This window comes from Callorhinchus milii, unplaced genomic scaffold (assembly GCF_018977255.1).
Source record: "Callorhinchus milii isolate IMCB2004 unplaced genomic scaffold, IMCB_Cmil_1.0 Scaffold5, whole genome shotgun sequence".
NCBI lineage: Eukaryota > Metazoa > Chordata > Chondrichthyes > Chimaeriformes > Callorhinchidae > Callorhinchus > Callorhinchus milii.
The window spans coordinates 50,250,238-50,276,813 of NW_024704746.1; the positions used below are offsets into that span (position 1 = coordinate 50,250,238).

At 43.9% G+C, this 26,576-nt stretch overlaps 1 protein-coding gene across 9 annotated transcripts in view; it reads left to right on the plus strand.

Annotated features, from left to right (window-relative positions):
- Positions 1 to 13,942, plus strand: part of cnot4b (CCR4-NOT transcription complex, subunit 4b) — an 85,983-nt gene extending 72,041 nt beyond the window's left edge. For 6 of the 9 annotated variants that reach the window (XM_042334912.1, XM_042334914.1, XM_042334915.1 and 3 more), the window contains 2 exons: positions 4,255 to 4,461; positions 12,769 to 13,942. In XM_042334912.1, coding sequence (XP_042190846.1) covers positions 4,255 to 4,461; positions 12,769 to 13,064 — 503 coding nt within the window. In that variant the 3' untranslated portion in view covers positions 13,065 to 13,942. The remainder of the gene's footprint in view (positions 1 to 4,254; positions 4,462 to 12,768) is intronic. The other 3 variants (XM_042334918.1, XM_042334919.1, XM_042334920.1) reach the window with 1 other exon arrangement.
- The last annotated feature ends 12,634 nt before the right edge of the window (positions 13,943 to 26,576 follow it).

A 26,576-nucleotide genomic window follows, 5' to 3' on the forward strand; every position in this document is an offset into this window, starting at 1 on the left:
ATGAACACCTTGTCCTCGTGGAAGTTTGTTGCTGCTTCTTTTTATTTTGGTGATAATGTCAGAAGGGATTTGTCCAGCAGACCAAGTTGCTCATGACCAGTTATGCTTCAGGTTTCCAATTAATCGTCTATTTGGAATATAATTTCTCTCTGTTTGCCTCAGATTTCATCCACAAAAATGTACAGTCAGTTCACTTTACAGTATATTCTTTGAGATGTCTAGAAGACGTGATAAGGCATTATTAATCTTAAGGCAATCTTAATGTCAAATGTAAGGATTATTAATGTTTGGCTGTGTGACAGGTTCTTTGAATTCAAATAGTGGTACATGCACAAGTTACACAAAATCACCTTCAAAATGTTTGGGAATCGGATGCAAACTTATAAAATTGCAAAAGAAATTGGTCTTTGCTATCCAGACAACTGTTTTGTTCCAGGCTGAGTCCTTGCAGAATTTGGTTGCTTTACATCATTTATTGAAATGCCTTGTGATCCCTTTTTCCCCTCAAGGGTAAATCACAAGCAGCCATGAATTTGAGGCTGTGCAGATTGACTTGCCTTTTTAAGAGGTGCTCAAACATGGCTGAAAATGATCCGAAATCACGACATGAGTCTATTTATTGAAAATCAATTCAGTAGAATTATCTGCCTTTATAGTTTAGACTGCACGATTAAGAATGCTAAATTGGACATACGTTGTAGCGCTCAGCGCTCATTTTAACTTTCCAGTTGCTCAGACCTTTTTCAAAAATTCTCTCCCAAATGAATAATTGGATGTAATAATGCACTTGTGACTTTGCAACAATCAAGTGCTTTGAACATAATTTCAAGCATAAATGAACAGCTGTGATGTATGTTTAATGTGAGGCAGCAAGCAAACCCAATGACAAACTCAGTCACATGAGCATTTTATTCTCAGCCAGATCAGCATTCACGTCCCAGGGTTCCCTTAAGCTCAACGCTGCTTACCTCAGTTGACTGGCTTGTTTATTGACCAGGCCAAAAACAAGTATATCCGGTTTTGGCATTCCATGACTATGGAGAAGAGAGACGAAGGGATAATTATGAACGTTTTGGTGAATGCCTGGACCTGAAGCTTTTATGGGAGTTGTCAATAAGGCTACATCGAGACTGGTAGCTTCCAAAGACAGGAGAAATTGGAAATCAATTTAACCAAGGCACATTTAACTGTGATCCGATTAAGAACAAATAATCATACACAATTCAGTCTTTTAGCAGCCCCTCAGGGTAATGTTCCTTTGCACCGCAATTGATACATGTGTGATACTTCAGCTGAATTGTCCTTGATATATGAGATGGCACACAAGCACATCTGCTAGAAATGCATCACCTTCGTCCCACCTCATCAGTTCTTGGTGTTATTGGGGAAAGAAAAAAAACTAATTTGTTTTCATCCTCAAATTCAAAGATGGTCTGAAGTACAGTGTGTGTATTATAGGTGTGCACGTATGTCTCACCTTTAAATCCCTCCTGGGCCCATCCAACCTCTGCCACTTCTGTGTATATTGTCTTACAGACCATCCCTGTGTATCAGAAATGTTAAGATGCTGGATTTATCTGGTGTTTCATGTCGTGCTTTAATGCAGGCTACTTTAGTCCTGCTGCAAGGAAGCTTTCAGGTCAGCCTGGCTCAGTTGGTAGCACACTTGCTTCTGAGTGAGAAGTTTGTGCATTCAAGCCACACCTCAGGACTTTGAACTCTATCTGGACTGACACTCCAATACAATTTTGTAGGAACACTGCATTGACATAGGTCCTGTATGCCTGTTCCGATGGACGTTTAAAGAACTAATGACACTTCTGGAAAAGAGAAGGGAGTTTTTCCCAATGCTAACTTTCTCCAGTTGAATGTCAACAAGACCGAGGCTCTCCTGATTGGCTCCCGTCAGTGCCTCCACACCTCAGGCACTGGCAACATCGCCTCGCTGTGCCACGGCCTTTCCGGCCACCAGGCCACCAAAACACTCATCCACGCATTTATCACATCTAGGCTCGACTACCCTAACTCCCTGCTTGACGGCCTTCCCAACTCTTCCTCCACAGGCTGCAGTTTATCCAGAACTGTGCAGCTGGTGTCCTCTTCGCACCAGACTCTGTGAAACGATCACCTCCACCCGCATCGGGTTCCACAGTCTCCCCATCCCCCAGAGAATAGATTCAAAATCCTCATCCACAGCCTTTCTCCTTTTTACCTCTGTGACCTGCTAACCCCATATAAACCTGTCCACTTCCTTCACTCAGGAGGCTCCAGCCTGCTCTACATCTCCTGCCCGGCTTGCCCCACCATTGGCGACTGGGCCTTAAGCCTCTCTGCCCCAACCCTTGGAAATTCCATTCCACAGTCCCTTCACCTTGCTCCCTCCCTTGCCTCCATCAAGGCACGTGTCAAGACACCATTCTTTGACCGTGCCTTTGGGCGCCCCCCTCGACCCACCATCCCTGACTGTCCAGAACCTTGAGACATCCTCCCAATGTGAAAAGAGCTATACAAATGTTGTTGTCCTGGCCAAAGATCTGCAATCATTTTCAGGTTGTTTGTGTGGGACTTTGCTGTGTGCAAATTGCATTTGCCCACAAATGTACTCCCTGCACTTTTGGACTTCCTGTGAAATACAATGAGACGGCTCAACAGTGTGATGAGGCGCTAGGTCAAATGCTAGGATTATTAAAATTGGATAGGGAATGCTAAAGGGGAAATTGTAGTTGAGTGAAGTTGAATGTCATCGTAAGCAAAACATTATTGACCTATGTATTGCGGTCTTTGTGAAGCTCTTTTGAATAACAGATTAGGATTTATCTCTATTTTGGTGTCTCACCTGTCTGTCATAAGATTTTTGCATGATTTCTGGAATGATGGCAAATTGTTAGGGTCAACAAACCTTTTTTACTGTGAGCGACTGCAAAAGCTTGTGGGCAGTGCTTTTGTCAGATTTGTGCTACAGCAGTTCAGTCAGTCAGTTTGCACTTTCATGTTGTCAATGTGGCATGCTTGCACTTGGAGGGCCTCCTTGACTGGAATAAAGTATGGAATAAAGCCAGTTGTCGGTCTGCTAGTGCCTGGGCTCGGTAAATTTGTTAATGGCTAAACCCTTTATATTAAAAAAAACTCTGAAAGCAATTAAGATAGTACAGTCCATTTTGTTCTAATAGTGTTTTAATTTCACAGAGCATCTTGGTCATAGAAAAATTGATTGCTTTTTTGAGGACACTTTTTTTTCTCTTTTGGGACGACAAGCTGCCAGGGACAGGGATCGCGCTGTCTTGTGAGAAATATGATATCAAATCTTTATAGCAAGCAAGCATTCCTTATGTGCTTGTTCTTGTGCATTGAATAGTGATAAATAAACATTCTGTTTGCTGCTGGCTCATTATAAAATTACCCAACACGGAAAGCTCATTATGGCAGTGACTTGCTCAGTTGTTTTCCCTTTCTCCTCTCCTCCCAAATTGGAGCTGTCATATTTTCAAAAGCTTTCCCCTTTGCCCCCTCCCCTTTTAAGCTTTTCATTACGTTTTTAAATGCAGTAATTGACTCAGCTGTAACACTGCATTTGTTCATTGCATTTTAGCTTGATGCAGTTGTCTTTTTGCATTGCTATTAGCACCTGAAATTTGATTCTAATTACGAATACCTGCCAGTTAAATAAATTGCTATCTTATTGGCATAATGTGAATAACGAGGCCAAAGGCAGGATTATCTGGGTGTGAAATGGAACAAATGAATGTGTGTGGATCTTGGTTCTTGGCGTGGTCATTGGACCAGGGAATCAATGTGGATTTAAGTGAGTCAAATGGTCATTGGAATCCAATTAGGACTTTGGTGACTCGGAACTGTCATTGGGAAGGAGTGAATGTAGATCTCAGTGTCTGGAATAACAGGACAATGGAAATGTGCCGAAAATGGAAGATAAGGCCAGCAAATGTTGCAAGTATGAAATTGGAGTGCTGTCTTCGACTCAGTAAAACACACACACATGCACAAGCGTGTGGATCCAAGTTACTCGAGCAGAAAGGCACAGTTGCAAGCCCAATGACTTTTTGTTGAGGCAACACCCACAGGCCGCATCAGTGGAGTAGAGAAGGAACCACTGAATGTGTGCAAGCTTCCACACAGACCAGTGAATGAATTGAGAGCCCAAAAGGTAGAGTGGAGATAGGACCAGTGAATTCCAAATCTATTAGGCAATGCCCAGTTAATTTTTCTTTTTTCTTTATTTTATTTTATTTTTTTCAGACAACAGCAGTAATGTGGAAAGTTTAAATATGAAAGAGTGGCAGGATGGTCTACGGGCACTGTTACCAAATATTAACATCAATTTTGGGGGACTACCAAATGCTGCTTCCTGCTCTTCAGTGAACCATGCAGCACCAACCTCAGCCAACAACAGCAGCCTGAACTGGGAGAGTGGGAGTAGCTGGATGGACCCAGCTATTATTACAGGTGAGGCCATCAGATCATCTGCATTCAGGGCACTCCTGTTCAGACTGAACCCATAATTCTGCTTTGAACTAGGACCAATTAAGCAATAATGTGGGTTTTCAGAACCCTCAGATGGATCTTCCGTTTGAATTTTTTTTCCTGGAAACTGTTTGTGTCTGTGCTTTTTGAGCACCTGTGCTTCTGCATCATTCATGTTGAGCTCATCTACCTAATCTTAAGTGTGCTTCATTTCTGGAGTTGAGAATGACAGCTCCAGGCATGATCAGCCTTGGGTGATTATGGCTGCAGACTCTTGTATGAAATCAGTTTGTAACCGTACCACGGGAGCACGACTGTAAATGAGAGTGGAGCTGAATAAAATGAATTGTAAGATAGGTAGGTGACTTGTTCGGTTGTCGATGTTGCAATTTATTTCACAACGCAGAGAACTTTTGCAAGGAATGGGATCATCTTTTTTTCTGTCGGCTGGTAGTCTGTATTCTTGTGGTATTGAGTTTGTATTGGTGCCAGTAACTGGAATTTTTAGCTGCATGCTTGTTGCATGGAATCTCATCCACATGTAGAAAATATTAACATAAATATTTTCCCTATTTAAATACTAACTGACAGTGAGGTTCCACAGAGCCTTGTACAAACGTTGCATATTTTGACTCTTGCATTGTATTGTACAGGATTCGTTACAATCCATGCAAAGCTATAAGCAGATGTAAATAGCTATAAGCAGATGTACGGACTTCTGTGCAATCAGAATATATTTTGAGCTTTGAGGCTGAAGGGAATCCCAGTTCCTACATTTCTGGAATGTTTTTTGTTGCGCATGACTTGACATTCGGTTGTATTCGTGCTTCCAGATAATCCATCTTTTTTCATGCACTGCTGCAGGTATTACAGTATTCCTAGAAGCCATGGATCAAGTGTCTGTAATGCTTTCTTACATCAGGAAGTACTGCAGTGTGTATTGTCTACTCTCAGTGAGGTTTGTTGCACAGATTTTGGAGTTTGGACAAAGTACTGAGGTGACATAGGTTCCTGGGTGGTAATGGATGGATTTCAGAACCCAATTTTAAAGTATTTTCTTTTTGAAATGTTCATGAAGCATTTGTAATTTTTGATGATAAAAAAACACGAGCACAACTTGTAAAACCCAATCAGCCTGAATTAACCTGAGCATAAGAAATGTTTGTCAATCTACTATATTAATATATATGGAAAGTTCTGATGAAAGGTCATAGACCTGAAACTAACTAATTTTCCTCTCTCTGTGGATGCTGCCTGATTTGCTGCGTGCTCCCAGCAACTTCTGTGTTTATGCTGTAGCAATAGTTTGGCTTGTACGATGGAGATTTTGGCATTCTATTTTGAAGGGATAAGTTCTGGTTTTTACTTTTGGTCAGCTGATGCATGTAGAAACCTATCTCTGTGTTTAGGAGTATCCAAACCAAACTGAGTTCCATGCATCCCACCTGCACATGGAAATTAGTGTGTGGACACATGGACCCCAGAATGTGTGTTGGGGTGACTGCTGGAGTCTAACTAGCTAAAGACGGGCTGAATTCCTGTAATTAGGTCAAAGATGATGGGGAAGAATTATCCCTGTGCGTAAATGTGGCTGGTTTTAGTGATTTGGTGCCTGCAGCCAGCTGCAGCTGGCCTGCAACGCAGGTTTAGCTGGTACCAAATGAAACCGAGTGGAAAACCCTGAGATTGCAGGTGTGGCTACTGAAAAGCAATCTAGATTTAATGTGTATGTAACTTTCAAAGAGTACACAATTTGGATACTATTATCCTCTTCCACTCACGCAAAATTTTGTATAAAATCGGTTCAGTTTATGCAGAATAGTGGGTTTGACGATTAATCAGCTTATGTCGCCTCCCTCAGCCCATAGTGCTACTCACTAATAATCTTTGCGTTTGATATACCGTCATACCACAATGTCTCAGTACCTCTGAGAATTTGTACTGTATTTGTGGGCAAATGCGGTAACCACTGCTTCCAAATAGGGTGATCAACGTAGCAGTGAACAAGGGTGCTTCTAATCATTGTGTTTACTCTGAATTTCTAACTGCACTGATCTCAGAGCAATGTGCAGAAAACTTGTAGCGTTTTCATTGATGGTGCTGCTCAGTAAAGGTGTCATATGGTCGTGGTCCCATTCTGACCTGAGCAGGAACCTTTAGGTGGAGTTTCCTTGTTTATTGTGGTATATGTGGGTGTGCTGTGAATTCATTTATAGCAATGGAATTGTATATTTTGATAAGCAACATGCAACACTTCAATACAAACTAATGGTTAGTATCTTTGTTAGTTTTGCTCACCAACTTGGTGTTTGAAGGAACTCAATGCTAAAACTCACGGCTTGCCAACAGCTAACTGGGGTATGCAGTTTAGCTTCCAGATTACCCATAACTGAGCAAAACTTATGTTGTCACAACCTCTGGTAAAAAAAATCTCGCATGCAAGATTTTGCCTTCTTTGAGATCTGTGTGGCCTTAATTATACACTTCTGTTGTCTAGTATTTTTCTTTGTTCCCATTTGTTTACATCCATTGCCTGTCACCAGCTTGTTTCTGACAACCGACTGCATTGTGCTACACATCTGTAATGTTTAGGGAAATAATGTTTAGAGACGTAGTAGCATGAAGTGACTTGCCCTCCCCTGTGTTCAGATCCTTTTGAACATCTGAGATCAGAACTTAGCATGCGGAAAAGGTCTGCTGCAAACCTGAGTCCTTAAGCCTTCAAACAGCTTGTGCCATGTGCCACCTGTTTCTTTTTCAGTTGAATTTCCCCTTGCAGTTCTTGCTATTGTCTTGTCAGTCTTTTCGGTGCGCTTTCTCCATTCTCCTACAAAATGTGTGTCAGCCTGGTTCAGTTGCACCCTTGCCTCTGAGTTAGAAGGTTGTATACAGTTATTGGTTAGGGCACTCATCGCACAAGTGAGAGGACCCATGTTCAATTCCAGGCAGGGCAAAACCTAAGACAAGTTTCCTTACTTCACACACCTCTGTTTACCTAGCAGTAAGTAGGAATCCAGTTGTTGGTCGATTGGCATATCGCTTTCCGTGAGTAATAATCCCTTAAAAAAATAAATCCACAACAATTCACCCACAAAATATACAGTCAATTCACTTTACAGTATATTCTAAAGTACTTTAAGATGTTTCAACGACTTTATGAGACGCTATATCAAATGCAAGGATTTAGTATTATTCAAGCCTTCAATTATGGTCCTTCAAATGAGATGTGAAGACTTTCCTGTTCTCATGGTGTTTATGGCCACGTCCCCCCTGCTCCAAGTCAGGCTTCACCACTGTTAAGTGCTTTGAGATGCTGCCCTGAGTGGAGGACGCTATATAAGTGCAAGTTGTTGTTGCCTGTTTAAGTGTGGCTTAAAAGATCCCATGCCATTGAAAAGTTAAGGGAGGTTCTCCCAGTGTCCTGGCCAGATAAAATTGGTCATTCACTTCATGGCCGTTTGAGGGATATTGCTGTATGCAGTGAATCCTGAGTTCACCAATCTTTTCTCTTCAAATCGGGCCATGCGACTAAATGGGCAGATGATATCTTTCTTTCACATTTCATGCAAAGGATAAGTTCTTCCCCAGGACTGCATTGGTGTGTCGGCCTAGATTTGAACTCAAAGTTCTGGTCTGGGGCTTGAACCCACAACCTTCTGACTCAGAGTTGAGAGTGTTACCAACCGAGCAAGGCTGACAGCTAAAAAGCTTCAAGGGCAATGGCCCTGGTTCTTTGTCTTAAAATAGGCAAGTAGGCAAAACAGTGACCACCAATGGACAAAATAGACTGTTGAGGCCAAAACAATTGAGACAGCAACCTGTTTACCTATAATTTATCAGCAGCACTGGCCAGCAAAGTGGCAGCGGAAACCTATCTCTAGTTTCTGTTTTGCTCTACTTTCTCCCCTTTGGGTGTTAAGGCCAAAGCCCAGACTGGACACTGTATTCGTTTTAAAATAACACAGAATAAAGTGAATTTGAAGTTGGGTATACTAAGTTGGAAAAACTTGACAGCTGCCTTGAGAATTGCTTTTGAATATCATGTTTAGAAGAATGATTATGATCCAGCTAGAGTTGCCTCTTGCAGTTATTCCACTAAAAACTGCCAAAATAACAGTACACAAAGTGACCTTTTTGTTAGTTTGCCTCTTTTACAGTGGAACTGTATTTGAAAGTTCACCAAACCTGTTTTTCCAGGTGTCTCATTTTTTAAAAAATGTATTCTTTACATTCTGCCTTTTGAACGTAATTCTTGCCTACAGTAATTCTCTGACCTACATTCTGCTACCAGCACCTTCCAATAAAATGTCAAGTGATTTAATGATTGGGTGTGTGTAAGGAGTGAGAGGAGATGCATGTGGGTATTAACACCCACAATGACTCTTTGGGTTGAATGGTCTATTTCCGTCCAAAGAATATCACAGACAATCCATGTAAATCTATGCAAATGATTTTAAGGAGGATAAACAGCAGTGGTTGAAAAGGAATGATTTTTGGACTGTAGACTGACAAAATAAACAATTGCAGAATGATTGTGCATTGGGCCACAGCATTGAGTTAACAGATTGATGAACAGCAAAATCTACAGGTCATTTCATGTCGTAAGATCATTTGCAGCCACGGTTACAAATGGGTTTATGTGGCCAAACACAGATGCCAGCAGCAATGTTCTGGTTTATATTTATGTCAATGGGAAGCTGAGCATTGCTGTCCTTATTTTGTTGCAGTCACTACCCGGCTGTCAATGACACTCGATTTCACCTCTGTGTAAAATAGGATAGACTTGGGGTTGAAATAAGATGCTACAAGCACACACTGATTGAAGTGAGATCTACCAAGTTCAACATACCACCAGTATGTTACTGTCAACAGCATGCTGAGTGCTTCATTTGACATCTATTTGAATAAACTCTGTCTCCCAGATATGTCTCATCTTGTGGCTCCTGGTATGCCTTTTTTGGTTCCAGATATCCCAGGGCAGCTTGCATATTGCCTACTTCATTTAATAAATATACAGTGGGACCCAGTGGCACAGCAATTCTCTCTCCCACATTTCCGTAGAGAATGAAGTACATGATATCTCACACTGAATTCCTAGAGCTAGAGTTCGATGAGTTGTTACTGAGGCCTAAAATCATTTTCACCAATGATGTTTAAGCCTCAGTCAATTTAACTGGCTACAGAGTTGGGATACCACTCTACTTTCCATTACAAACAAGTGAATGGTTTTGGAATTAAGGGGAGGAATGATTTTGTTGTGGTTGAAGAAATAGAAATTGAATTTAAGTCCACTTTCCTTTCTCTTTTTTTCCCCCTAATAAATTGAAGAGTTAGAATAATTAAGTGCTGCTTACAATTGATGTTGATGCTTCTGAGTTAGTTCAGAATCTAAGGTTGTTTGGATCTGCAATTTGAGTATTTGTGCTCACTGATCTGTTGCATGTTGGTCGGTGGATATTAACAGGGACTCATAGAATCCTAGAATATTACAGCTCAAAAGGGGGCCATTTAGCCCATCGTGCCTGTGCTGCTCTTTGGAAGAGCTACCCAATCAGTCCCAACTCCTCCGCTCTTTCCCCATATCTTTGCAATTTTTTTCCCTTTCAAGAACCTGTCCATTACCCTTTTGAAAGTTGTTATTGAATATATTTCCACCAGATATTTCCTCCAGTCTTAAAAACAACCATTCACTACAATCCTCCATCTCCCAGCTAATTTCTTATCCATCCTGCCACTGTCCCTTTTATCCCATGGGCTCTAATTTTGCTAACTAGTCAATTATGTGGCAACTTATCAAATGACTTTCTAAATGTCCACATACACTATATCAACTGTACTACCTACTGGTGTCTTAGCAGAAACGCATCAGAAAATGACAAGTTTTGTACTTCACTTCCATGGATCTTGGAAATTCATTCCTGATGTGTGGGATTAACACAGTCCCTTGTCCTCAATACACTGTCCCAATCGTCTGAAAGGTTCAATTTTCAAATAGTATCATTTGGATGGTATCCACATGAACAGGCAGACAACGCCTCAGTTTAACAACAGCAACCTGCATACAACAGCCTCCATGCCAGGCAGGTCTCAGAGCCCTTAAAAATAACTGTTAACCTGGTTTAACATCTATCAAAGGATGGATTTTATTAAGTACATGGGGGAATCTCTGAAGACACAGCCATGGTCTTTTTTGAGGAGTACAAAATGATCATTCTTGGAGTTGACCCAGCCATTGTGAACACTGGCAAAGGCTGCCTTCCTATTTTTACCCGGCGAAGACCATTGTGGGATAAGGGGGACTTGAATGTCCCCAGTCTGTTCCTCAATTGCCAATGACCCAGGCTGACTGGTTGATCATCGGCATTGCTCTGGCAAACTGCCTAACAAATGATTCTGCTATTCCATTGCCACACATTGGTGCCAGTTCATTCCCAAAGGAGGAAATGTGCAAGTATTTTCCAAGGCAGTGAGATGGATGTGCCAAATGCTCTGTCAGCAAATAATCTACCTTTTTTTTCTCCCCTACACATGTAAAATACATCCACTTCATATGGAATAACCTCTCATATGGCAACATGAGGAATGGTTATTAAATAGAATCAATCTGTGAAATAGCCTGACCTGCTTGAGTGGATACATTTTATTTCTTCAGAGAGGAATATTTGCATTTGTGGGTAAAAAGTTGCTAACGAGCTCTGCCCAGCAATCCCAAAAAATAACTGTTCAAAAAGAGAAGAGAATTTCTCCCGTTGTTCAGGCCAACCCTGCTCTAGTTGAATTGGTCATTCATCTCCTGAACATTGCTGTGCGCAAATTGGCTGCTATTTGCCTACAAATATATAATAATAATAATCCTTGCATTTGATATAGTGCTTTTCACGTCTTCTCGACGTCTCAAAGCGCTTCACAGAATATGCTGTAAAGTGAATTGACTGTACATTTGTGGGCGGAATAGTCACTGCACTTAACAGAAACGACTGTAAAGATGTGTGTGACACTTCACCATTGTAGACGTTACAACAATTGCAAAGGTTATTATAATTTTGAAGCTCAAACAAACCGTGCACGCCTACTTTCATTTATTTATGACACATGCTGCTCATTTTGAAGACCATTGTTGGTCTTTTTCAATTTCAGCATCAAAATTGCACCTCTTGTGAACTGAGAATGTCGCACTGTTGTCAACATCGAATGTCGCACTGTTCTCCAGTCAAGCGTGACGTCAGTGGGACAGTCCATGAGTTTAGGAAATGTGGATGGGATTGTTAGTGCAACAGCTTGCAGTTTAGACTGAGATCCACTGAGGGTTTGTATTTATAATTTGGGCCACAGGTTAAATGATCAAACACAAGGAAATTGAGTGGAAGCCTTCTGTAACCGTCCTATTTGGTATTTTACTTTGATTCTGAGAGGTTGGAAAACATGCAGCTGTTTGTCAGGACGATTATTTGTGACTATGAATTTACTCTTCTATCCTTGTGGGAGTTGACATTTCCCTGTGGTTTAAATTTTCAAGTATTTTTCAAAATCAACCACATCATTAACAACATATCCATTGGTTGGTGTCAACAGCACCACCTTGGAGACCTGTTAGATTCTCACCCTGAGCAGTGGAGTGAGGCTGATCTATGAAGTGAGCAGAGGTTCAATTGTATTCGGTTTAAATGTGTGTGATAATCTGTTAATTCAATCAAACTATATATTAATCTTTGAATAATTTATTACTATGTTATGCATCCTGTCAACTGTGGAACGTTTATTTTACACGATTAAAAACTGGCATGGCAAAGGTTAATTGACTGAGATACCTCTGCATCAATGAAGTAATCTTGGCAGTGTGGAGTGCTTTGTTTTTATTCTAGATATCTGCTTTGTCAGTGTTTAGAATGAACAATATAAAGGGTGGGCAAGTATTGGAGGCCTCCTGGTACAAATCTTACCATTTATTGTATTGTTCTAATTAAACACCCCCCATCAGCACTGAATTATGCACAGTGGGTGTCATTTGGCGCTGGAGAACATGTTCCCAATAATTATCCCCATCAACTGCTGCTATCCTTGTTGCTGTTCAGCTAAATGACTGGTATTCAGGATACTACTCATTAGACAAATGCTTGTGCCCAAACCAATGTTGATAGCTTCATTATTGAGCATGAGGTGCTTCCAACAAGTCATTGTGGTCAGGGTTCCTCACTTGAATGTTTATTTTCAGCATTACGTTTTACATTAACTGTGATTTGAAGAGTGAAATACCACCAGGTGCCTAATGGATTTGTGTTCTCTCAACAGGAGTGCCAGCATCCACAGGGAACAGTTTAGACTCTCTGCAGGACGAGAATCCACCACACTGGCTGAAGTCGCTTCAGGCCCTCACAGAAGTAGATGGCCCTGCTGTCGCACAGACAGGGCACAGTAACCCCTTCAGCACACAGATCCCCTTACACAGAGCTGGCTGGGCTCCCTACCCTCCTCCTTCCAACCCAGGCAATTTTCACTCTCCACCTCCTGGTTTCCAGACCACCTTCAGACCCCCCAACAACCCCCCCACAGATCTACTACAGAGCTCTGCATTGGATCGTCATTAGACATAACTGATTTATTGCCCCCTTTCTCTCTATCTCTTTGCTCTTTCTCTCTCCCTCCCTTCCCACACATAATCTCAGTTCCTGATCAGCCCCAGATGCAATGCAGTCACAGGGTTATGTTGAAAATTATCAGGAGATTTTTTCTGCTCACCAGTCTTTTTTTAAAAAAAACAGCATGCTCCCCCATCTCGCAGGCTGCAACCTTCTGACAATTGGTATCTTATCAACAAAGTCACCTTTGGCAATAGATTTTTGTGTTGTGTTTCAAGAAAACCGTAATTTGGGTGAATGTACAAGAATTGCAAAGTGAAACACAAATGGAGTCCTGGGGGTTAAAATTCATACTTATATAATGAAATGCTTTTGAGTTTGTTGTGTCAGAGCGAGTATGGCATGCTGGGGTAAGCATTGTTTGATTAGTGGTAAATGGGCATGTAGTTGAGGAGTGGACGAGTTGACTAAAACAAATTGATTTTTTTTAATTTTGAATTTAGCTTCAATAAATAATACAAGAAATATGTTTTAAAGCATTCACAAATTTAATACCTAGAAGATAATAAAAACAGCTGAACACAAAGAGTGGTATATACTCATTTCTTTCTGTCTTTCTCTGTGTCTGTCTCTATCTCTTGTTGGCTTTTAAAATTCACTGGAATGGGAGCTCTGGGATAGCACTGCCTTTGGGGGGGGGGTCACCTCATTCTTCAGGAGCACAACCTTTTTGAACTCCGCCTGCTGCTTTGAGTAACCCTGTAGGTTCTGGACATCGTGCAGTATTTGAAGACAACGTGGTTAATCTTGACGCTAAAATTTAAAAAAATGTACCTCTTCGGATTTGGAACTAAATCTTAAATAAAAAAAAAACTACTTGACCTTGATGCTTTGTCTTCTACATTTTTGTCTACTTATGCACATTCATACACACACCATGTCTATCCTTTTGCCTGTGTTTGAAAAGAGAGACCTGGGTTACTTGAGATTTTTCCGATTTCCCCGCACTCACAATGTGTTGTCAAACCAAGTTGTTTGACTTTGATTTTTCCAGCCTACTACAGTAACTGTTTTGCAATGGCCCCCCTTACATGGATGGAAGTCAGAGGCAACCCCATTCCAAACAGTAATGAAAATAAGGAAGAGAATCAGAATATTACAGCACAGAAGGCTTATCATGCCTGTGCCTGCTCTTTGGACTGACTACCCAATCATCCCATTCCCTTGCTCTTTCTCCATATCCTTGCAAGTCTTTCCTCTTCAAGTACCTATCCTAATTCCTTTTGAAAGTTGTGATTGAATCTGTTTCCACCAACCTTTCAGGAAGTGAATTCCAGACTAACAACTCTCTGTAAAAAAAAAAAATAATAATTCTCCTAATCTCCCCTCTGGTTTGTTTGCCAATTATCTTAAATCTATGTTCCCAAGTTACTGACCCACTTGCCAGTAGAAACAATTTCTCCCTATCCACTTTATCAAAACCCTCCTATAGGGGAGAAAGTTAATCTCCCCTTAACCCTCTCTGGTCTAAGGAGAACAATCCCAGCTTTTCTAGTCTCCCCATATAACTAAATTCTCTCATCCCTGGTACCGTTCTGGTAAATCTCTGCACCCTCTCCAAGTCCTTGATATCCTAACCTGAAGTGTGGTGCTCAGAATTGGATACAATACTCCAGCTGAGGCCTAACCAGTAACTAAAGGTGTAGCAGAACTTCCTTGCTTTTGTACTACAAGCCTCTATTTATAAAGCCAAGGATTCCAAATACTTTTTAACAGCTCTATCACCCTGTCCTGCCACCTACAAAGGAGCAGAGAGACCCCTGGGGGTTAACATACACAGGTACCCCCAGGGGTATCTCTGCTGCTATACTCCCTATATACTTCCAACTCCTGCTCAGAATCTCAGAGATCTTGTGTGTTTCTTTTGCAACTAAATTACTGCACCAAGTTCCACTTTACAGCAATACATTTTGTTTCTTTTAAGAGATAGCTGACTGTTAACATAAATCGTTTCTTGTTTTTAATGTTCTTCACACCAAGCCATGACCCCTTTGGAGCGGAGCCTGAATCTATTTGTATCGTCTATATTTATAATGAATGAAAGTGTTGCCAAGACCACCTTCTCAAGATGGTCTTGGCAACCAGGCTCAAGCACAATTTCCTTGCAGATCGTGCTTCTCAACCTGTGCAATGTGGGGTGCCAGTTTGTCACACAGAAATCACGGTTTAAGCTGCTCTACTTTAAGCCTGCAGCAGGGAGGAGAGACGATCTTGTGAAAGGTTGGTGTAAGCACTGGTTGTGGAAGCGGGAGGAGAGATTACCACAGCCAACTGCCAGCCGATAAGTGTTTGAAAGTACGAATTTAACATTGAATATTTAATTTGTTTTTAAACAAACCCTAGGACGTTTGAAATGCTCCCCCATGTGCTGACAGCACCTAATGGTGCCGAAGGAGTACAGTTATGAGCTGGACCAATGCAAAAGTGTAGACACAATTTTTCCTCGGAACCTGCTACAAACTCCCCTCTCTTCTACACACACCCACACCCTCCGCTGCACACACCCTCCTCTACATACGCACCCCTCCGCTACAAACATACATTCCGGTACAAAAACAGCCCCCTCTACTACACATACCCCTGTGCTACACTCCCCCTCCGCTACACACACACACTCCACCATAAACACCCCCTCTCTGCTTTACACATTCCTTCTCTACACACAACCCCTTTGCCACACACACCGCTCTGAGTCTCTGTGTCTGAGTGTGTCTCCCTGTCTATCAGTGTGTGTCTCTATCTGTCTGTGAGTGTATGTCTTTGAGTTTCTGCGTGTGTGTGTGTGTCTTTGTGACAAGTGGGCCACACAGTTTTTGTTAAAGAAAAAATTAATAATGTTTTTGGAAACATTGTGATATATGTTATTTCTTTATGTTTATTTTCATCAATAAAGTGAAAAAATGTAGGTTGGAAGTAAAATATACCTCTCAATGGCACTACTCAAGCCTCCCACCCCAACCCCCAACAATTTTTTGTAAAATCTGCCAAATGTCCCTGCAATTTTCCCCAAATTGTCAAATTTGCCTCTCCTTTGAGGCAAAGGAGAGCTGCCTCTCTCAAAGGAGAGGCAGCTCTCCTTTGCCTCAAAGGAGAGCTGAGGCAAAAAAACACTTGGCTCATAGAGTTTTTGGTATGTGGAATGCCCTGCCAAGTAAGGTGGTTAAGATAGAGTCAGTCTGGACTTTGAGAGGCAAGTAGACAGGGATGAAGGATAGATGATAATAATAATAGTAATAATAATAATCCTTGCATTTGATGTAGCACGTTTTCTAGACGTTTCAAAGCGCTCCATAGAATAGACTGTAAAGTGAATTGACTATATTTGTGAGCAAAATGCGGCAGCCAATTGCGCACAGCAGTGTCCCACAAGCAGTCATGGATTTGAGGTGATCAACTAATTATTGTATTTTTTTCTTGTTATTATTAGGTGTATAGAAGCTTGAAGGGATGTGGAGTTAGAGCAGGGCAGTTGGATTCAATGGACACCTTGCTCTCAGAGCCACTGCTAATTCGATGAGCTAATTCAATGAGCGGCACTGTAAATTTCTACGTCTCTAAATTTCTTCTCCATTTGTATCCCATCACCCACTTGAAGCACTTTGAGACAGATGTTCATACCACATGAAGTGTGGGTGCAAATTGTGACTTAGCTACGACGATCACAGATATCTGACTGACTTTGAGCAGTTGAGCAAAGGACAAAATTAAATACGAGTGGGACAAAGTGTTGGAGCCAAGCGAAACATCTTCCCCAAGCATACTCTTCCGCTCGCTCTCTTTGCTGAGCTCAACCTGTGCTCTCTGCCCATCCTCTGCTCTCTTCACGCCACAATCAGTCCCTACCCTCCTAACCTCTGCAACTCCCTCCCTTTTCCATTCTGTCTTGCCCCCTCTCTCTGCCTTCCCAAATCTTTGAATGTGTGTCTGCCCACCTCCCCCCTCTCCCTCCCTTGCTGAGTGTACAACCCTGGCCCTGTAAACCGATCCCAGATTGTACCCTACGTGAAGGGGAAATATAAATGCAAATTATTGTTGAAGCTAGCAGAACCATCTTGATACCTGCTAAAGTGATTGATTTTATCTCACAAAACTTTAACTGGTCTCTGGGGGAAGGGATTCTCCCACCTGGCTCCTGCAAGTTAACGAATGCCCTAATGGGTTGGATGGTCCCCTTCATTTTTGATAATAGCATATTATTGAGACGTCTCAAAGCGCTTCACAGGATATACTATAAAATGGATTGCCTGTGTAATTTGTGGGTGAAGCTTTGCAGCTAATTGCACACAGCAATGTCCCACAGACAGCCACAGAATGAGTGACCAATTTTATTTCCCAGCTGGATGAGTAGCTGGAATCTTGTCAGTTAGTGCTTTCTATGGTGAGCAATGCACTTTTCACTGGTTAAACTCCAGCAGCAGGACCAGATTGACCCACAAACAATGTAAGCCATGATTTATGGCCCAGAGTTTGAAGTGTGAGGAATCTCGGCTTTGATTGACGCCTTTACCTCCAGGCTGTGCTTCTCTTCCCATCGCTCTCTGCTTAGAGGCTGCATGGAGAGCAACGGGAAGAGGGACGGGGATGGAGATACGAGTCATTCCTTGAGGAGGGGAAGCGAGGGAGGGGTTGGAGAGGGAACAGAAAGAGAGCGACTGAGAGAGAGAGTTTGTGAGAAGAGAGAGAATGTGAATGATAGGTGAAAGGGGGAGTGGGGGACAGAGGATAATTGACAGAGAGGGGTAGTGTGAGGGAGTGGGGGAGAGATTGAAACAAAGAGAGTGAGAGCAGCGAGAGAGCAGAGAGAGAGAGAGTGATTTAGGGAGAGTGTGGGAGAGAGAGTAATTGCTGAGAGAGAATGTGTGAGAAAGAGGAGAGGAGAGTGATTGAGAGAGGTGGGAGAGTGTGTGAGAGATGAGAAATGGGGAGGGTGAGAGAGCAAGAAACAACAAAAATTACATTTATAGAGCGCCTTTCACGTTGGGAGGACATCCCAAAGCGCTGAGCAGTCAGCTGTCGGGGCCCAAGCAAGGGGGAGGGGTGGTGTAGGGGTGAGGGAAGGCAGAGAGGTGGGAGGGAGATCAAAGGCAGGGTCGAAGAGAAGGGTCTTGAGACCGGCCTTGAAGGATGCGAGGGAGGAAGCGAGGCGAAGGGACCGTGGGATGGAGTGTGGGGGGCAGAGATGCTGAAAGCCCGGCCACCGATGGTAGGGTGGGTCAGGCGGGAGACATGGAGCAGGCCGGAGCCCGCTGAACGGAGGGAGCGTGCAGGATGGTAGGGAGTCAGCAGGTCAGAGAGGTAGGAGTGGGCAAGGCCATGATGGCCTTAAAGGTGAGGACGAGGATCTGGAACTCGATGCTCTTGGAGATGAGGAGCCAGTGGAGTCGGGCGAGGGTGGGAGTGATGGGGTCACGGAGCCTGGTGCACGACAGTACACGACCTGCAGAGTTTTGGATGATCTGCAGCTTGTGAGCGGAAGAGTTGGGAAGGCCGATGAGGAGGGAGTTCCTGTAATTAAGCCTTGAGGTGATGAATGCGTGGGTGAGGGTTTCGGCAGCCTGAGGGGTGAGACAGTGGCAGAGTCTGGCAATGTTGCGGAGGTGGTGGTAGGCAGTGGCGGTCAAGATGCGGATGTGGGGGAGAAAGGACAGTTCAGGATCAAACAAGACACTCAGGTTCCTGACTGGCTTAGTGTGGTTGAGTGTGCAGCCATGGAGGCTGATGCTGCCAGCGCCTGAGGTGCAGAGACGCTGGCGCGAACCAATCAGGAGGTCCTCGGTCTTGATTTGGAGAAAGTTGTCCCTCATCCAGGACTTGATGTCGGACAGGCAGTCGGTCAGGACCTCAGTAGTCCCGGAGTTCAGGGTGGAGGCAGAGAGGTAGAGTTGGGTGTCATCCGCATACGTGTAGAAATTTACCCCATGTCTGCGGATGACATCACCAAGAAGGCGCATGTAGAGAAGAAAGCGATTGTAAGGGGGGAGAGTGAGTGATTGACAGAGGGGTAGAGAGAGAGTGATGAGAGAGAGGAGTAGAGGGAGAGTTTGAGAGGGGGAGAGAGAGTGTTTGTGGGTATGAGAGGGCGAGTGAGAGCAATTGAGAGAGAGGAGAGTGTCTGAGAGAGGGAGGGATTGAGAGACAGAGAAATAGCATGAGGGAGAGTGGGGAGAGAGAGAATGAGACAATCGGAGCCTCTCCCTCAAGGACAGGCACAAGTAACGTGCCGTGTATTCTCGAGCACTTTGAGACGTCCTTCGACATGAAAAAGGTGCCGTGTAAATGTTATTGTTTTTGGAAGGGAGACACAAAAATATTGTTTATGCGGCCCCCAGTCCTTTCTCAAATAGGGCACCTCGCCCTCAGCAGCCGCAATGTACCACTGGCCCACCCTGACGTAGATGACATGTTTGCAACTATGAAGCAAGAAATGTGGAGTTCTGTAGCTCAGTGGTTAGAGCACTCGCCTTACAAGCGAGACACCTGGGCTCAACTCCAGGTAGGGCGAAACCTTGGGCAAGTTTCCTTACTCCACACGCCTAATAATAATCCCTCCAAAACAAAACAATAATAAATCGGTCATTTTCAATTCACGACTGTTTGTGGCACACAGTTGTGTGCAATTGGCTGCCGCATTTCACCCACAAATATACAGTCAATTCACTTTGAAGTCTATTCTGTGAAGTGCTTTGAGACGTCGAGAAGACGTGAAAAGCGCTATATCAAATGCAAGAATTATTATTATTACTATAATTATTATGTATTGTTGCATAGTTGCAGCCAAAGTTCAAAGGCTCCCCCGATCCCTTAATCTGACAATGTCCAGCAGTTACTTCAGTGCACAACCTGGAGTCCCCCAGGCGCCTAATAATCTCTGGAATGAGGGAAGCAGGTGCAGTACTTTCAGGAGAGAGTGTGCATTCCATTCCAGATACGGGAATTTCCAAGTGTAGGTGGGATGTTTAGAACTCAGCTTGGTTTGGATACTCTTAAGTATGGTCATAGTTTTCTGCATGTATCAGACCACACAGCTAATGAAAACTAGTCATGTTTTGTAAAAGTCTGAACTGCAGCTTCTGTTTTAATGTGGTGCTCAGCCCCCTTGCTGGAAAGTGTTTGTTTGTAGATACCCAGGTTGATTTGTGATGCTCCACACAATAAACTGACCTGGTGACAGTTGAACATGGAAAATTGCCTCTTGGGCAAACCATCTATTGATGTGAGTGAAACTGAACCACATTGTAAGTCCACATTCGGACTATCCATGTTATCTCTTGCAAACTACTCGCAGGATCAAACACAAGCCACTTCCAACTTGATTTATAATAACAATAATCCTTACATTTGATATAGCATCTTATCAGGTCATCGAGATGTCTCAAAGCACTTCACATAATATATTGTATTTTGTGGCTGAAATCGGCAGCCAGTTGTGCACAGCAGTGTCCCACAAACAGTCGAGGATTGACTGACCCAATTTTGTTTTGAAGGGATTATTACCCTTGGGATGTGATCTGCCAACTGACCAACAATTGGGTTACTACTTAATGCTAGATAAAGAGAGGCGTGTGGAGTAAGGAAAATTGCCTACGGTTTCACCCTACCTACCTGCCCATGCCCTCCGTTCCTCTGGCTCTGGTCTGCTCCACATCCCCCGCCCCAAGGCCCTACTATCGGTGGCCGAGCCTTCAGCCTCTCAGCCCCTAGGCTCTGGAACTCCATCCCCCAGTGCCTTCGCCGCCTCCTCCCTTTCCTCCTTCAAGGCCGGTCTCAAGACCTTTCTCTTTGACCGAGCTTTCAGCTCCCCTCTCAACTCTCTACCCACTCCTCACTCCCTCACCTCCCCTCACCCTGGCCATTTCCACCAATGCTCGGGTCCTGACCCAACTGTACAGCGCCTTGGGACGTCCTCCCGACGTGAAAGGCGCTCTATAAATGGAATCTTGTTGTTGTTGTTGTTGAGATTAAATTCACCCAGGTCTTGGTAGAATAATCCATTCAGAATTGTCAGAACTAAATTAAAATTCACCTGCAATAGCTTTACAGGAGCTAAAAATCCTGTGAAACGCTTTGAGATGTTTTCAGTGACGTGATAAGGTAATGTATCAAATTCAAGGATTATTATTGTTATAGTAGAGGACATACTAATGTGTATATATATTTATATACTAATGTAACTCCCACCTTGCCTGACTCCACTGGCTCCCCATCCCCCAGAGGATCGAGTTCCAGATCCTCCTCCTCACCTTTAAGGCCATCCATGGCCTTGCCCCCTCCTACCTCTCTGACCTGCTGACTCCCTACCAACCTGTCTGCTCCGATCTGCTCCATATCTCCCGCCCGACCCGCCCTACCATCGGTGGCCGGGCTTTCAGCCTCTCTGCCCCCACACTCTGGAACCCCATCCCATGGTCCCTTTGCCTCGCTTCCTCCTTTGCCTCCTCAGAGACCGGTCTCAAGATCCTTCTCTTCGATCGTGCCTTTGGTCACTCTCCAACCTCTCTGCCTTCCCTCACCCCTACACCACCCCTCCCCCATGCTCGGGCCCCGACACCTGACTATTCAGCGCTTTAGGACGTCCTCCTGACGGTGAAAGGCGCTCTCTAAATGTAATTTTGTTGTTTTTGCTGTATAAATTAAGGCTCTATCTTCACCTGAGAGAGACATGGGAACTCGTGTGTAAACAGGAATCTTTTTCTCATGTGGGAAATTCATGTAACAAAAAGATTGGCATCTGATAGATTTCATTGTCTGCTTGGCTCAGGTGGAAGTTAATAATCCCATATTGCAGGAAAAGAGAAGGGAGATTCTCCCAGTTGTCACAGTTACCCTATTCTTGCAATCTTTTTTAAAGTGTAAATAATATGTATACATAGTCATATAATTTATTTAAGGGAAATGGGGAAGGTAATAACGGTACGTACTGACGTGTACAACAGCAACAACTTGCACTTGTATAGCACCCTCTACGCAGCGTAGCATCTCAGAGAGTTTAACAGTGGCAGAGCCTGACTCCAAGTCCTGGGGGGTGGCAGAGGTGACTGTAATCATGGTCAAAAAGGAAGGTTTGCAGATGGGACTTGAAAAAGGGGAGAGAGGGGGCAAGGCGGAGGGATTGAGGGAGAGTGTTCCAGAGCTCCGGTGGCATAGTGGCTGAAAGAGCAACCTCCGATGGTAGAGCGGAGAGTGCGAGGGACGAGCAGGAGGCCAGTGTCAGTCGAGTGGAGGCGCCGGGTGGTGGAGTGGGGAGTGAGGAGGTGGGAGAGATAGGGAGGTGCCAGGAAGTGAATGGATTTGAACACGAGTGTGAGGATCTTGAAGTCAATCTGTTTGGTGATGGGGGTCCAGTGGAGCCTGGCCAGAACTGGTGAGATGTGGGTACGGAGTTTCGTCCGGGTAAGTATGCGGGCGGCAGAGTTCTGAATGAGCTGGATCTTTTGAAAAGTGGAGCTGGTGAGATCAACGAGGAATGCATTTGAGTAATCCAGGCGGGAGGTAACAAACGCATGCACAAGGGTTTTGGCTGCATTTGGGGTAACCTACTGTCAGAGATGGGCAATGTGGCGGAGGTGGAGGAAGGCGGTCCTGGTCATGGACCGGAATGTGGGAGAGGAAGGACAGCTACAGGACTGTTGTACAGTGAGGGTTGGTTTTATTTTTTTTTAACTAATGTAGTTATTGTGCTGCCAGTTATTATAGTTATGTGTGATTGCTATATATCTTCCATTATTGTGTTCCTCATATGCAAGGTAGCCTAGGGTTGCTAGGTTTTAACAAAGCTGTTGTTTCTATTGAATGTACCCTCGAGTCTCCCATTTTCCACTGCTGCAGTATTCTAGACAAGAAAAGTAAATAATTAAATCTAGAGGCTGGATGAATTGCATCTGAGGATCCTTAAGGAACTAACAACAACAAAATGATATTTGTATAGCGCCTTTCACATCGGGAGGACGTCCATAGGCGCTGGAACCGAGTCACGGTCCCGAGCTGAGGATTGGTGTGGGGGAGGGTGGGGGGCAGGGAGGGGAAGCAGGGAGATCGAAAGCACGGTCGAAGAGGAGGGTCTTGAGGTGGGTCTTGAAGGTGACCAATTACCGGAGAGAATTCTAAACCCCCCATGGGTACACAATGGGACAGGCAATCCTTTGGTAGGTGTGAACTTTGCCAGTCATCCCCACATTCCGGTTATTATATGTGGAAAGATGTATAATGCTTTAGTGGATATGGGAGTGCAGGTAACAGTACTCAGTAAGAATTTAGCGGGGGAGGATCCTAAACAGAAAGGGCGAAGTGTGCTTGTGGAGGGAGTAGGAGGAGCTTTAATACAAATGTATGATCAAATGGCTGAGATTACAGATGTAGAGCAATCCGAGCTAATTAAAATGAATATAGTCGCTAATCCTAAAGAGGTCACAGAAAATGTGATACTGGGATGTGATTTTCTCAGAGAGGCAGATCGTCATAATGTAGCAGTTTGCAGTATGCATGTGGATGTGAGCTGCTGAAAAGTAGCAAACTAATTAGACAGGGTTGAGCTTTGTAAAGTTTTGCAGGCATACCAGTCCAGCGTAGTTAATCATAAATTAGACTGCGGTTTAATTCAGCGCAATGTTAGAATATGCCAAGGGAGCAATAAACACGTTCCCCAATACCCCTTACCCAGTTGCTCTTCACCTTTAATTGTTCCTTGTCACTTTCCATAACTACTCTAAACCTAATGATGTTGCGATCACTGTGGTCCAGATGCTCTCCTACTGAAACCTGCTCCACTTGCCTGACTTCCTTCCCCAGAACTAGATCCAGCACTGCTTTCCGGAGCTGGTGGAAACATTAATGGCTGTGTATTGTGATGGCTCTTTACAGCAAGTCGAAAGAGTTAAGTTGGCTGGTGCTGGGATTGCTATCGGTAAATGGATAGCAATGGGTTGGGAATAGACGGAGAACCGCTCAGCCCCCTAAAAAGTTATTTCAGCACAGGCTGCTGAGGTAACTGTTTTGCTAGAGGCGCTTAAGCTTCTCCCAAAGGCGGTTATCATTAGTGATTCAGCCTACGTGTCGAGCCTACACTGATGACTTAACTTAATTCTGCGGAGAATTGGACGAAACCCTTAGTCCACAAGTAACATTGGCAACAGATTTGGGAGGAGAAAAACAGAAGCCTTCAATCCAAGTTTGACACATGCTTGGACACCAAAAAAAAAGTGTACACAATATCGGCAATAGCTGCGCAGACCTGCTCGCTCGTTTTGCATTCTACTTAAACGAGCCTTCACAGGCTGCCAAGGTGTCAGTGACGGGCAGCAAACTGTGATTTTACTTCTGACCCGGAGTTAGATATTCCTGGAGTCAGGGCAAATGGACAAACTTCCACTCTGGGCCAGAGGCAAAAAGCTTCTGGTGGAGGGGCTCCAAATTGTACTGGCGAAGGGAGACTTTAAACCAATTTATTCCACCTCCACGAGTAGTATTTAATTACGATGGTCTATGTGGGACCTGGTAGTCTCCACAACGGGATAAAAGGGAGCAGAGAAATTCTAAGGGAATACTGGTGACCCAATGTCAAGAGGAAGGTTAAAAACTATGTGTTGGATTGTGTGCGGTGCATTCAAATTAATCTGAACTCAGTGCAGCGGAATACTCAAACTGAACACGTCCAAATGGGGTGCCCCTGGGAGAGGGTTTATTTAGATTTTATCAGACACTTACCGAAAACGGCTCTGGGGTAATTGCCATTTGCTCGTGTTCGTTGATTATACGGTAGATTATTTACCATAGCCTACCCCTCTAAGAGGTGCATGGCTAAAACCGTATGCCAGACAATAACAGAGCAGCTAATCCCCAGAAACGGAGTTATGAAAATTCTCAAGTCTGACCGTGGAAGGTATTTCATGACAGGCATAATAAAGTCGGTGACCCATAATATGGGCTTTCAACATAATTTATATGTACAACAATTTGCATTTATATAGTGTCCTCCACACTGAGCGGCGTCCCAGAGCACTTGACAACAGTGGAGCCCAAAGCTGAGCCAGAGGGAGGGTGAAGGTGACTATAGGCACGGTCAAAGAGGAAGATCTTCCGGTGTTTAAAAATGGGGAAAGAGGGGGCAAGGCAAAGGGATTGAGGGAGGGAGTTCCATAGCTTGGGGCATAATGGCTCAAGGCACAGCTACCTATGGTGGAGCGGAGGATTTGAGGGACAAGTATTAGGCGGGAGCCGGTGGTGCTTTGAGGAGGTTGGAGATAGGGTGGGTGTCAATGAGTGGAGGGATTTAAACAGCAGAGTGAGGATCTTGAAGTTGATCCACTCTGTGACAGGGAGCCAGTGGAGTTTGGCAAGGACTGGGGTAATTGGAGTGCGGAGTTTAAAGCGTGTGAGAATGCGGGTGGCTGAATTTTAGATCAGTCGAATTTTTGAATAGTGGAGGAGGGGAGGTTTGAGTAGTCCAGCCGAGAAGTGATGAAGGTGTGGACAAGAGTTTTGGTAGCTTGTGGAGTGAGGTATTGTCGGAGACAGGCAATGTGGCAGAGGTGAAGGTGTGTGCGAAGTTGGTTGGCCACAACGTGTTCCAAAGCTTTGGCCAGGAAGGGCATGTTTGAGATAGGGCGTTAGTGCCCGAGTTTGGAGGGGTCGAGGGTAGGTTTTTTAAGGAGGGGGTTGATGACAGCGGTTTTGAGGAGGAGTGGGACTGATCCTGAGGAGAGGGACTGATTAATGGTGTCTGCCAGTAGTGGGGGAGATTGGTTGATCAGCAGCTGGGTGGAGAAGGGGTTACTATCCTTACCATCCAGAGAGTTCCAGAAATGTTGAGAGGACTAAAAAGTGCCCTTGAAAAGACATGTATCCAGAAAGGACGCAGATGGGATGAGCAAATTCCCTGAAACTTGATGGGGCTTAACAATAGACCTCTCAGTGACAGACCAGGGTTGAAACCGTTTTACCTCTTCCACGGAAGACAAACGATTACCCCGCTTACACCGACACCAGTGGAAATCTCTACTTCGTGTGGAATCCTGTAGCTCAGTGGTTAGAGCACTCGCTTTGCAAGTGAGAGACCTGAGTTCAATTCCACGTAGGGCGAAACCTTGGGCAAGTTTCCTTACTCCACACGCCTAATAATAATCCCTCCAAAAAAATAAAACAATAATAAATTGGTCATTTTCAATCCATGACTGTTTGTGGGACATTGCCGTGTGCAATTGGCTGCCGCGTGCGCACACAAATATATAGTCAATTCACTTTACAGGATATTCTGTGAAGCGCTTTGGGACATCTAGAAGACGTGAAAAGCGCTATATCAAATGCAAGGATTATTATTATTATTATTAGAGGACTTTGAAGAGTCTTTAGCTGATATCATAACTGAGCATAATACATGTCACTATTCTGGGAACACTTGCGACTACAAGCAGGGGGATGTGATTACTTGGATGGCATATTATAGGTCTGGGACTTTATGGAAAAGAT